Source organism: Lampetra fluviatilis, chromosome 37 (genome assembly GCF_964198595.1).
Source record: "Lampetra fluviatilis chromosome 37, kcLamFluv1.1, whole genome shotgun sequence".
NCBI lineage: Eukaryota > Metazoa > Chordata > Hyperoartia > Petromyzontiformes > Petromyzontidae > Lampetra > Lampetra fluviatilis.
Window position 1 is genome coordinate 931,653 of NC_136311.1, and position 14,934 is coordinate 946,586.

General features: G+C 53.0%; 1 protein-coding gene across 3 annotated transcripts in view; it reads right to left on the bottom strand.

The window, feature by feature from the left end:
* Positions 1-6,179, bottom strand: part of LOC144945190 (kinase suppressor of Ras 1-like) — a 132,367-nt gene extending 126,188 nt beyond the window's left edge. For 2 of the 3 annotated variants that reach the window (XM_078873482.1, XM_078873480.1), the window contains exon 1: positions 5,127-6,179. In XM_078873482.1, coding sequence (XP_078729608.1) covers positions 5,127-5,276 — 150 coding nt within the window. In that variant the 5' untranslated portion in view covers positions 5,277-6,179. The remainder of the gene's footprint in view (positions 1-5,126) is intronic. The other variant, XM_078873481.1, reaches the window with a different exon arrangement.
* Between the last annotated feature and the right edge of the window lie 8,755 nt (positions 6,180-14,934).

Sequence of the window (14,934 nt, forward strand, 5' to 3'; positions counted from 1 at the left end):
AGACACTGTACACATTACAGGGTCGGTACTTTTGGCCAGGTATGACCGCTGACGTGCATCGATGGGTCGCTACCTGCGTCGAATGTGCGCGGCGAAAGCCGCCACCCCGGGTAAGCCGGGCGCCCCTACAGCCTATCACGGTGACCAGGGTCAACGAATTGGTTGCGTTGGACATCCTGGGACCGCTGGCGGTCACGCCACGGGGAAATAAATACCTGTTGGTCGGAGTCGAGTACTGCACGAGGTGGCCGATGGCGTGGGCCCTCCCGGACCAAACGGCACAGACCATCGCCGATGCCTTCGTGGGAGGCTATGTCCTTGATAAGGGGGCACCGGAGCGGTTGCTCACGGATCAGGGCAGGAATTTCTCCTCACAGCTATTGAAGGACGTCTGCTCTATCCTGGGCACCAAAAAGGTCCGAACATCTCCATATCATCCCCAGACCGATGGGATGGTAGAGCGGCTTAACCGCACCATAGCGGCCATGCTGTCCCAAGTGGTGGACGAAAACCATTCCGACTGGGACCTCCACATTCCATCGGTCTTAGCGGCGTACAGGGTGGCCCCACACGCGGCGACGGGGTTCTCGCCGTTTTTCCTGATGTACGGACGGGATCCTGTTCCGCCTATTGAGGTGCAGCTGACGGACATTCCTGCAAGAGCCGACGCATGGCCGAAGGCACTAAAGACCTCCCTCATTTATTTGAGAGAGGCCCGCCAAGCAGCCGAGGCCGCATCGGCCACGAGCCAAAAGAGTAATGTACGGATACGGGAGAGGACAGTGACAGCCAAGCCCTTTAAAGTCGGGGACCAGGCATGGCTACACTGTCCTCAGGTGCCGGTTGGCCTCTCACCAAAGCTGCACCGACCCTGGAAAGGGCCGGTCGAGGTCATTAAAGCACTCCGACCGCAGTGCGTCCAGGTCCAACTGGGTAAGTGACGATGGTTTGTACACCCCACCCGCCTTAAGCCATACATCTCTCCACCGTCATCTTCACCAACATCACCACCAACATCACTGCCAACATCATCATCATCCCTACCCAGGCCAAGGTCGCCGACCACCACGCGCCGACCGGCAGGGGGTTCGGTGCCCTGTGTTCCCTTGTCACCTACAGCACCCCATGTGAGGCCTGACGGAGCGGCGGCACGAGCGGGGGCCGGAGAGACAGCGGCGCCAGGCAAGGCGACACCGGCACCACCGAACCAGGGACCGCGACGAGAGGGCCTTCGAAGGAGGGGGCCGCCACGGTCATCTGCTGCCTGTGGATGTCCGGGCTGTTACGGGATGCTGGCTGGAGACCTGGGCAGGCCGCGCAATTGATTTCGTTGTGTTATATTGCATTGTATGGTTGTGGGGGGGGTAAGGGCTGTCGTCACTGTCAGTGGTGGGAGGCATGGGGAGACTTAAATGGTCCATGGGGGAGGCAGAACCGAGGACGGTTATTTTTTCTCCGGGGGGGGGGGGTGATGTAGGGGTGTCAGGGGAAGGATTCCCACCAATAGATGGGTTAGTGGGAGGGGTGATCGAGGATATATAAGGAGAGAACGGGCGGGAAGAAGAGGCCTTTGGCGGGAACGAGATTGGGACGGCTGGGGACAGGTGTGGACGGAAGAAAAGGAATAAAGGACGAGACCCCTGCAATCTCGTGTCGGCTCCCCTTTACAATTACATGCATTGCTTCGCAACACTTTGTATATTTAAAAAATGCATGCGTTGTGCTTTTACATAATCTAAGCTACATTACTATTTTGCTTGTTTACCCGTGGTAGCTTCACTGAGTCTCAAGACTCGTTTCGAAGAGTGCCAAGACTCATGCCAAAGGACGTTTATTGTTACGTTGTACTTTGCAAGTACGGTATTATTTAAACATTGCGATGTTTTTCCAATAAAGGTTACATTGGGATGGTTTAAGCTATGATATATTGTTCACTAGTGTAACGTTAATACGGCCATGTAGGCACTACGCTCAAGAGATATTCTCAGCATACCACCACCACCAGCAGTACTTGTTGTGTGGTGTGTGACGCTCCTGTTACCAGTGAACTACAGGGCTCAGTAAACACGGGTGCACAATACACTGCACTATAAACAAAAAAATAAAATATGCATCGTAAAGGTATGACGTTACCTCTAGACTAAAATATACACACACTCTGCTCTATAAATACGTACACTCAGGCATATTAAAGAGTATAACGACATGAGTGCGTCACGGCAGTGAGATGTTGACTACCTCGCCTGGTATGCAGGGAATCGTTGGTTCGATCCCGAGCCTTAAGCGGGTTTCTATTGTAGTTTGCGTGTCTCCCTCTCTCTCTCTCCCCCCGTGATCCACGTTTAGAATCATCAACATCGCGTGTTTAGAGTGTTCGGCTGCTAGACATTTCCACTTGATGATGGGTCACTTGGATGAAGCTATCATTTGTGGTCGGGTCGCTACTGAATAAGAGATGCGTTGCACAGTGGGTCTTTACCTGGTAAAATGAGAATGCAGTAGTTTCTCAGTTTGATAAATATATTTCTTACAAACTCATCGATTACTAGAATAGTCGAGGTCACGGCACACGCGTTGAATCACACGGGGTGTGTCGTAATCGATGTGTTTCGAGTCGGTTGTGGCAGGTTTAATGGTCTCTGCGTGACACTTCAAGAACTCATCGGATTCCCGCAGTCTATAAATAAAGAAGATTCTGATTCTCAAGATCCCGACTCGCTGCAGCCACGAGAAGCCGCTACATTCACCACACCGTGAATAGAAATGATCGAGGTTTGAATCGATTTCTCGGCTCCGCATATCAACACCGGATCGGAGTCGTCACAGCCCCAGCACGTGGCGAGCAGCAGCAACACGCTCCGTGCTGCCCTTGCGTGGCAGACGACACAACATTCGCTAATGTTCCTGTATACAGATACTCTGCAACACACCTGTTCATACACGCACTCCATGACATGCCGACATCGTATTGTAGCTGTGTGCGGCGCTGTCGTGGTGTTATTACGCACGACATTTAATCGAGATACGTGCACAGTTGCGAATTGCAGAGAACTTGTGCCGTATGCTGTAACTGCATGGCCGAATAATCTGTAAACTTACGAAAAAACCCCATCAACAAAAATAATATCGGAAATACGGTTTATTAAGATAACTGAATGCACAATTAGATATAGCATAGACTTGTTTCAAACAGTATACACAGCATTCCATGTGCAATGCGATCTACAAATACAGTACAGGCGACAGACTGTTGGGCACACGGACACATACAGAGAGCCACAGTCCGCAGCATGCCCAGTCATTTAACCCGAGTTGGATCCCAGAAGCACGTGTGTGTGTGTACGTTTAACACTTGTACTTTTAGACCGCACGTGTGCTGTCAGTGAACACCTATTAAGGCAGGCGCGACAAACCATATGGTGGGGTGGAGTTATATGATGTTGCATGTGGTTGTGATGGGGCAGAGTGTGACGAGGGCGACGTAGGCTGAGATTTGATGCGGCTCCAAGTGGGATGTTGTGGAAGGCACAGACGGAACGGCGTTATGCGATGTGACTTAATGGCAGTGTCCCATGTGATTCCAACCACATGCCGACGTTGGGTCAGCGTCGGCATGTGGTTGGAACTGTTGGACCAACGTTCCATGTTTACTGGGGTGGTGTTACGGAACGTGGAAGTGTGTTGCGATCCCCTGTGAAGCGCCGTGGCGTCGTGATGATGTGCCGTGTGGGGTGATGTCACGTGTGGTGTGATGTGCCGTGTGGTGTGATGTGACGTGTGGTGTGATGTACCGTGTGGTGTGATGTGACGTGTGGTGTGATGTGACGTGTGGTGTGATGTGCAGTGTGGTGTGATGTGACGTGTGGTGTGATGTGCCGTGTGGTGTGATGTGCCGTGTGGTGTGATGTCACGTGTGGTGTGATGTGCCGTGTGGTGTGATGTGCTGTGTGGTGTGATGTGCCGTGTGGTGTGATGTGCCGTGTGGTGTGATGTGCCGTGTGGTGTGATGTGACGTGTGGTGTGATGTGACGTGTGGTGTGATGTGACGTGTGGTGTGATGTCACGTGTGGTGTGATGTGACGTGTGGTGTGATGTGCTGTGTGGTGTGATGTGCCGTGTGGTGTGATGTGCCGTGTGGTGTGATGTGCCGTGTGGTGTGATGTGACGTGTGGTGTGATGTGACGTGTGGTGTGATGTGACGTGTGGTGTGATGTGCCGTGTGGTGTGATGTGACGTGTGGTGTGATGTGACGTGTGGTGTGATGTGACGTGTGGTGTGATGTCACGTGTGGTGTGATGTGCCGTGTGGTGTGATGTGACGTGTGGTGTGATGTACCGTGTGGTGTGATGTGCCGTGTGGTGTGATGTGACGTGTGGTGTGATGTACCGTGTGGTGTGATGTGACGTGTGGTGTGATGTGCCGTGTGGTGTGATGTGACGTGTGGTGTGATGTTACGTGTGGTGTGATGTGACGTGTGGTGTGATGTGACGTGTGGTGTGATGTGACGTGTGGTGTGATGTGCCGTGTGGTGTGATGTCACGTGTGGTGTGATGTGACGTGTGGTGTGATGTGACGTGACGTGTGGTGTGATGTGACGTGTGGTGTGATGTGCCGTGTGGTGTGATGTGACGTGTGGTGTGATGTGACGTGTGGTGTGATGTGACGTGTGGTGTGATGTGACGTGTGGTGTGATGTGCCGTGTGGTGTGATGTGACGTGTGGTGTGATGTGACGTGTGGTGTGATGTGCCGTGTGGTGTGATGTGACGTGTGGTGTGATGTACCGTGTGGTGTGATGTGACGTGTGGTGTGATGTGACGTGTGGTGTGATGTGCCGTGTGGTGTGATGTGACGTGTGGTGTGATGTGCCGTGTGGTGTGATGTGACGTGTGGTGTGAAGTGACGTGTGGTGTGATGTGACGTGTGGTGTGATGTGATGTGTGATGTGACGTGTGGTGTGATGTGACGTGTGGTGTGATGTGACGTGTGGTGTGATGTGCCGTGTGGTGTGATGTGACGTGTGGTGTGATGTGACGTGTGGTGTGATGTGACGTGTGGTGTGATGTGGCTTCACATGGAGCAGCAGCAATGTGATGTCGAGGTGCACGAGACTGATGGTGCTCGTTACCTCCAGGGTCTCGATCTCCTGGCGTGCCAGGTCGCTGGAGGAGGCGCACTTTGTCCTGAGTCCCTCCAGGCTGGCGAGGCTGATGTCGATCATGGACTGCAGCTGCTCGCACTTGTCTGCCGCCTGCTTCACGCTGACCACCTGAGCCATCGTCACCAACACCACTCACCCTACTCACCCACTAACTCACCCGCTCACCCACTAACTCACCCTACTCACCCACTAACTCATCCACTAACTCACCCACTAACTCACCCTACTCACCCACTAACTCACCCACTTACTCACCCACTAACTCACCCACTGACTCACCCACTAGCTCAACCTACTCACCCACTAACTCACCTACTAACTCACCCTATTCACCCACTAACTCACCCTATTCACCCACTAACTCACCCTACTCACCCACTAACTCACCCGCTCACCCACTAACTCATCCACTAACTCACCCGCTCACCCACTAACTCACCCTACTCACCCACTAACTCACCCACTAACTCACCCTACTCACCCACTAACTCATCCACTAACTCACCCACTAACTCACCCACTGACTCACCCACTAGCTCAACCTACTCACCCACTAACTCACCTACTAACTCACCCTATTCACCCACTAACTCACCCTATTCACCCACTAACTCACCCTACTCACCCACTAACTCACCCGCTCACCCACTAACTCACCCACTAACTCACCCTACTCACCCACTAACTCACCCTACTCACCCACTAACTCACCCTACCCACCCACTAACTCACCCTACTCACCCACTAACTCACCCTACTCACCCACTAACTCACCCGCTCACCCACTAACTCACCCACTAACTCACCCTACTCACCCACTAACTCACCCACTAACTCACCCACTAACCCTACTCACCCACTAACTCACCCGCTCACCCACTAACCCACCCTACTCACCCTACTCACTCGGCCCTTAAGGGGCTCCCACCCCCGGCGAGATGTCGCCCCAAACCGGTGACAGTCGCATGCGACGTCTTAGTCAGCTGGGTTCAATCCCCGGTGCTGACTTTCCCCTGCCCCTATCCCCTCTATCCCCTCTCCTCCCCCCCTGCCCCCCCCTGCCCCCTATCCCCTCTATCCCCTCTCCTCCCCCCCTGCCCCCCTGCTCCCGGGAGGCCGCTGGAGAGTCGTGACAGCAGTCGGGCCACCCTCGCTACCTTCCTCCCCCCCGCGTCTCTCTGCTCCTCGCTCCGTCGCTGTTTCTCTCCACGTCTCCTGCCCCGCGTCTCCTGCCCCGGTTCTTCTCTCTCCGCTCCGCGTGTCTCTTGCTGTCACTCGCCGATAATCGCCGCCGATGTCTCTCCCCGTTCTCTTCCTCACTGCATCTCTCCCTCTCACACTTCCTGTCTGTGTGAAACTTCCTATGTGTGTGTGCGAGTTGCAGGTCGCGGTAACTTGATAAACACTGCGGCTCTCATTGGCCGCTCGCACTTAGCACACAACAGGCGCGACAAATATATAATTAACTGTGTAAATACATTATTAAACGCACAAAGGCAAAGATCCCCCGCGTAGCCTTTAGCAGGCTGTAGGACGCGAGTGCTGTTGGCGAGGCCGACACGACATATTGAAGGGGGTGGTCGGTGGCCAACACCACGCCCGGCCGCCTTTATCTCCCCAGTGCCGATGTATACACACCGCGCCAGGTACTCATTTGAGGTTATGGGAGGCCCAGGACCGGTTCAGATAATCGTCACTGTTGTTAGTGGTCGAACTCGGGTTTATGCCGGGTTTGTAGCGCAGTGCGTTAACCGTTGCGCCACCGCTCCCCACTCTGGGTCACACACACACACTCGGGGCCTCACACACTTTCTGGGCCTCACACACACACTCTGGGTCCCACACACACACACTCTGGGTCCCACACACACACACTCTGGGTCACACACACACACTCTGGGTCACACACACACTCTGGGCCTCACACACACACACTCTGGGTCACACACACACACTCTGGGTCACACACACACACTCTGGGCCTCACACACACACACTCTCTGGGTCCCACTCACACACACTCTGGGCCTCACACACACACTCTGGGTCCCACACACACACACTCTCTGGGTCCCACACACACACACTCTGGGTCACACACACACACTCTGGGTCCCACACACACACTCTGGGCCTCACACACACACTCTGGGTCCCACACACACACACACACTCTGGGTCCCACACACACACACACTCTGGGTCCCACACACACACACTCTGGGTCACACACACACACTCTGGGTCCCACACACACACACTTTGGGCCTCACACACACACTCTGGGTCCCACACACACACACTCTGGGTCCCACACACACACACTCTGGGTCACACACACACACTCTGGGTCCCACACACACTCTGGGCCTCACACACACACTCTGGGTCCCACACACACACACTCTGGGCCTCACACACACACACTCTGGGTCACACACACACACTCTGGGTCACACACACACACACTTTGGGCCTCACACACACACACTCTGGATCACACACACACACTCTGGGCCTCACACACACACACTCTGGGTCCCACACACACACTCTCTGGGTCCCACACTCTCTCTGGGTCCCACACACACACACTCTGGGTCCCACACACACACTCTCTCTGGGCCTCACACACACACACTCTCTGGGCCTCACACACACACACACTCTGGGCCTCACACACACACACTCTCTGGGTCGCACACACACACTCTCTGGGTCCCACACACACACATTCTGGGCCACACACACACACACTCTCTGGGTCTCCCACACACACACACACTCTGGGCCTCACACACACACACTCTGGGTCACACACACTCTCTGCGTCACACACTCTCTGGATCCCACACACACACTCTGGGCCTCACACACACACACTCTCTGGGTCTCACACACACACACTCTCTGGGTCTCCCACACACACACACTGGGTCTCCCACACACATACACTCTGGGCCTCACACTCTCTCTGGGTCACACACACACACTCTGGGCCTCACACACACTCTCTGGGCCTCACACGCACTGTCTGGGTCCCACACACACTCTGGGTCCCACACACACACACACTCTGGGTCACACACACACACTCTGGGTCCCACACACACACTCTGGGTCCCACACGCACACTCTGGGCACACACACACACTCTGGGTCCCACACACACACTCTGGGTCCCACACACACACTCTGGGTCCCACACACACACTCTGGGTCCCACACACACACTCTGGGTCCCACACACACACACACACTCTGGGTCCAACACACACACACTCTTGGTCACACACACACACTCTTGGTCACACACACACACTCTGGGTCACACACACACACTCTGGGCCTCACACACACACTCTCTGGGTCCCACACACACACACTCTGGGTCACACACACACACTCTGGGTCCCACACACACACTCTGGGCCTCACACACACACTCTGGGTCCCACACACACACACTCTGGGCCTCACACACACACACTCTGGGTCCCACACACACACACACACACTCTGGGTCACACACACACACTTTGGGCCTCACACACACACACTCTGGATCACACACACACACACTCTGGGCCTCACACACACACACTCTGGGTCCCACACACACACTCTCTGGGTCCCACACTCTCTCTGGGTCCCACACACACACACTCTGGGTCCCACACACACACTCTCTCTGGGCCTCACACACACACTCTCTGGGCCTCACACACACACACTCTCTGGGCCTCACACACACACACACTCTCTGGGTCGCACACACACACTCTCTGGGTCCCACACACACACATTCTCGGCCACACACACACACACTCTCTGGGTCTCCCACACACACACACTCTGGGCCTCACACACACTCTCTGTGTCTCACACACACACACTCTCTGGGTCTCCCACACACACACACTGGGTCTCCCACACACACACACTCTGGGCCTCACACTCTCTCTGCGTCACACACACACACTCTGGGCCTCACACACACTCTCTGGGCCTCACACACACTGTCTGGGTCCCACACACACTCTGGGTCCCACACACACACACACACTCTCTGGGTCACACACACACACTCTGGGTCCCACACACACACTCTGGGTCCCACACACACACTCTGGGTCACACACACACACTCTGGGTCCCACACACACACTCTGGTCCCACACACACACTCTGGGTCCCACACACACACTCTGGGTCCCACATACACACACTCTGGGTCCCACACACACACACACACTCTGGGTCCAACACACACACACTCTGGGTCACACACACATACTCTGGGCCTCACACACACACTCTCTGGGTCCCACACACACACACTCTGGGCCTCACACACACCCTCTGGGTCCCACACACACACACTCTGGGTCACACACACACACACTGTGGGTCCCACACACACACTCTGGACCTCACACACACACTCTGGGTCCCACACACACACACTCTGGGCCTCACACACACACACTCTGGGTCCCACACACACACACACTCTGGGTCACACACACACACTCTGGGCCTCACACACACACTCTGGATCACACACACTCTGGGCCTCACACACACACACTCTCTGGGTCCCACACACACACTCTCTGGGTCCCACACTCTCTCTGGGTCCCACACACACACACTCTGGGTCCCACACACACACACTCTGGGTCCCACACACACACTCTCTCTGGGCCTCACACACACACACTCTCTGGGCCTCACACACACACACTCTCTGGGTCGCACACACACACTCTCTGGGTCCCACACACACACATTCTGGGCCACACACACACTCTCTGGGTCTCCCACACACACACAATCTGGGCCTCACACACACACACTCTGGGTCCCACACACACACACTCTGGGTCCCACACACACACTCTGGGTCCAACACACACACACTCTGGGTCACACACACTCTGGGTCACACACACACACTCTGGGCCTCACACACACACTCTCTGGGTCCCACACACACACACTCTGGGCCTCACACACACACTCTGGGTCCCACACACACACACACACTCTGGGTCCCACACACACACACTCTGGGTCACACACACACACTCTGGGTCCCACACACACACTCTGGGCCTCACACACACACTCTGGGTCCCACACACACACACACACTCTGGGCCTCTCACACACACACTCTGGGTCCCACACACACACACACACACTCTGGGTCCCACACACACACACACACTTTGGGCCTCACACACACACACTCTGGATCACACACACACACTCTGGGCCTCACACACACACACTCTGGGTCCCACACACACACTCTATGGGTCCCACACTCTCTCTGGCTCGCACACACACACACTCTGGGTCCCACACACACACTCTCTCTCTGGGCCTCACACACACACACTCTCTGGGCCTCACACACACTCTCTGGGCCTCACGCACACACTCTCTGGGCCTCACACACACACACTCTGGGCCACACACACACTCTGGGTCACACACACACACACTCTGGGTCACACACACACACACTCTGGGTCACACACACACTCTCTGGGTCTCCCACACACACGCGGGCCTCACACACACTCTCTGGGCCTCACACACACTGTCTGGGTCCCACACACACACACTCTGGGTCCCACACACACACTCTGGGTCCCACACACACACTCTGGGTCACACACACACACTCTGGGTCACACACACACTCTGGGTCCCACACACACACACTCTGGGCCTCACACACACTACACAATACAAACTACGCGTGCAACACGAAACGTAAACACGGCAAAGAGTGGCGGCGCGGACCCAGAGTGGCCGCTAGGGACAGACGCAATCAGATTTTGGCTTATGATAAAACTTCAGCGTTTACTTCACAAACCCTGTGGTAGGTCGACTTAGCCTTAAATGAGTATCTGGTGCAGTGTGTGTACACATCAGCACTGGGGAGACAAAGGCGGCCGGGCGTTGTGTTGGCCACCTCCTGCGCCGTGCCCGACATCATACGTGCTCGCTAACAGGACTCTACCAACATTATAATCAGAATCTTTATTAGACTGGAGGAATCCGATGAGATGTGAAGCTCTCTCCCGCAGATATCCAGTACGGGTGGGTCAGAAAGTTAGGCCAATACAAAATATCGATAGGAGTGCAACATAGAGAAAAGGTAAGCAAGTCACTAAACATGAATAAAAATTTATAAAGTATATAAGTACAAACTGCATAAGTATATAAATTCCTTCCGATGTTTCAACACTAAATGCAAGCTAGGGCAAGACATCAAAACAACGGCAGTCCCGGACCACACCAAGACAACACGGTCCCTCTACAAATGGACATGAAAATTGAACTTTAGATACACTTGGCGTGGGGAGTCCTTCATTAAGCAGTGGATTGTGAAAGAGCTGTATTTTATTATTGTTAACTATACCTGCAAACTAATGAAATGAGGATCCTCTCTGAGCCATGACATTTCTCCAGGAACTAAATATGCTAAGCAGACACGAAGGAACCGGCCAAACATTGCATCCAGGACCTTCCTGAAAACGCGTCTGAAGAATCAGTGACATAGTGGAAATGATAAAGGCATAGGTAGTGCTTTAAAAAAAAAATATCAAAGTGTCTATCTCTGTTGATGGCCCGGAGGTTATAGTGGGGGGCTGGTTAAAAGCAATTAATGTATTATTTATAAACATGCATTGGCAGCAGTGTATAAATACAACATAACAATAATATAACTCATCTTACCCGCCACCGCAATCGCTATAATCGGCGGCAGAGTGATGCCTCTACCGTGCGGCCGCCTGTGGAGACGCAGCCCACTGCACCCCAAAATGATTAAAATAAAAAAAATTATTCCAGGTAAGGCCCACTTAGCTATATGGCTCTTTTTCAGAAGCGACCTGGCCACAAATGATCACTCAACGAAGTGGTTTATCATGTGGAAATGTATAGCAGTCAAATACTATAAACGCATGTTTCTCAATGTGGAGGGGAAAACCGGAAGAACCGGAGAAAAATCCACGCAACCACGAGGGAGAACATGCAAACTCCAAATATACAGCAGGCGCCAGGGTCGAGATCGAACCCACGGATCCTGTATACCAGGCGAGATAACAACTCACATAGAGGGGGTATGCATGTTGAACTTCTTTCGCACCGTGCATAGCCAACCGTGCTCATCGGAGGTGTGGGGAAGGACAACACACAACACAAAAATTAGTTCTACAGAAAGAGTTTTCAATAAAGATGTAAAAGTGCATAGATCCAGTGGCTTCCTAATATCGGACGAGCATTCCAGAAAGCTGCAGAAGCGCATCTGAAAGCGAGCGATGCAGCATAGCGTAGCCCTGGCATCAGACCTCTCCACGTGAGGGTTTTCTCCAGAGACAGCCGAAGGTCCACATCAGAGTGGGGGTGATTGGCAAAGTGTTATGTATTCAAGCTACACATTGTAGGAGTACGTGGGGTGAGCCCGGTACGGGGCCACCCCCGGGGAGCCACTCGTGTATTGTGTAATGCAGTAGGGGGTTAGCGTCGGTACAAACGAGGAAAGGAACCAGGACCTGGTCGCCTAATAACAGTTTTTAAAAAAAGGGCGCCATCGATTCCAGGGATCGGAGAAGCCCTGAAATCAAAAGTGTCGGGTATCTTCAAATATGGGCATAAACCTTTACCAAGTGCTGATTGACAGACAGGTGAGGTCTACCAATAGCAGGGATACTGCTATTTTTACGGTATTGGGTCCTCTAATTCAGATATAAATGGTGGGGCAGGATAGGAGATAGAGTGAATAGAGGCCCCCAGAAGGGAAAGCGATGATACCGCTTGTCCCACTCCGCCTTTAATGTGAGAACAGATGGTGGCGGTGCAGAGCTGTGACAGAAAAAGAGTTGAGTCTTGCGAGCCAACGCATGAACATTGCCCCCAAGAAAAAGATGTGGTTTGAGCAAAGCCAAGTGTGTGGCTCCGACTCGCTTGGACTCCGACTCGTTGACTTGCATCCCACTGGGATTTTGCACACAGTGTTGGTGTACGGTGCTTTTCTGCAATATTTTGCTGTCTTTTCTTGGATTTTCTGTTTGCACATAGTCACTTTAAGATGTTTTCTTGTTCATGTTTTTGTTTTCTGTTTGTTGCGGTTGCACCCGATTCAAGAGCCGAATGGCTCACAGGGCTATACGTAATAAATTAACTTGAAACTTGAACTTGACTCGCCCGAGAGATCGACTCGGAGCGGAGAACAGTGGCGATTCCGGCACAGCGATGAGAGTTGTACACGTGTAGAGACCCCGAGAATCGCTCGTCTCGACATGGTCACAGTCCTCCAAATCTCGAGGCCAGGTAAACAGTAAGTGTTGTAATAATCGTTGTTGGTTAACTTTAGCGAGCTGTGTGTGGTAGCCCGTGTGTGAGAGTGTATGTTCGAGCCGGATGGGTGGACTCGGGGCACAAGCCGGGCATCCATCCTTCGACGGTCATCGTGACCCGAGGGAGTCCTTGGGACAGCGGGTGTGAGCGGCAGCAGAGTGCGGTGTGCGTCAACTTCGCGGCTGGAGCTCCTCCTGTCCACTGTGGTGGCGCAGCACCACCTCGGGGATCGAGGAGAAGGAGACTGGCACTATTTGGACACGTGTCGCATGGAAAACAGGAACATTTAAAGTGTGTTCTTCTGAAAAAATGGAAGAAACGGGGAAAGAGAGGAGGACCTAACAGAGAATGGTTTGATGACGACATAAGAGATTGGTGCAAGAAATATGTGGCACTACTTCAGCATATTGGCACAAGACAACGTGGAAACGAATGACGAAGCGTGCAGTGGACACCTCAGGGTTATTTGCCCATAGATCGTGGTAATGATGAGGGCCGCATGGGTTTCTCTGCGTGTGGCGACAGCGCCACCTCGTGGGCCACTTCCCACAGAGCCACTTTTTGGGGTTTAGTTTTTCACAAGTGTTTCTTTAATTCCGTCTCAACTTCTTGGAGTTTCTTTAGCTTATTAGGTTTCTGTCGCAGCTCCTGGTGTTTCGCTTCAAGTTCTTGGGGTGCTTTAGTGCAGAAGCCCGTGGGGCCACAGAGACAAGTGAACCGAGTGAGCTTCGGTGCCATCTGTCAGAAGCAGGTGCATCACTCAACAGGAGTTGTGGCTTATGAAAAACTCCTATTGGCTAATATTTTCCTATTATCTATGGGTTTTCCCCCCTGTAGATAAATGGGAGTAAATTTGCGAATAAACTCCCAGATAATATGATCCGCGACATTCGCCCCCCATGTTACCGCGGATAAGAGTTCACTACATTGGTTTGTCATTTGTTAACCTACGCTACCCTTTTTCAGAGACGTGAAGTCTCAATGGGTGCTCACTTGGTTAAATTAAGCCAGCCAATCAATATAAACATTCTGACATAAGTAGAGCTTTGCTGGAATACCATTGCCACTCATCTACAGCTAGACTCCCTCCATTCACTTCCCCTCTTTATTTCCATATTAAACCAAAACACTGGACTCTACATAACTTGTTCTCGCGCCTCTTGCTCTATTATTTGCGCTGGTTTTTTATTCGCGTGTGTTTTGTTTACGAAACTCGCATGTTAGTTGTGCAATGTTCTTTAATGATCCTGTATTCTCTGCAATGCTGACGTTTTTTGTCTTTTGTATATTGTTGCTGTGCTCACCCACCACGGACCCCCGCCCCCCTTGTAAAAGAGCCTTTGGATGGATACTTAAAGTTATCACTGTAATTACCTGAGGCTCCGAGAGCCAATTT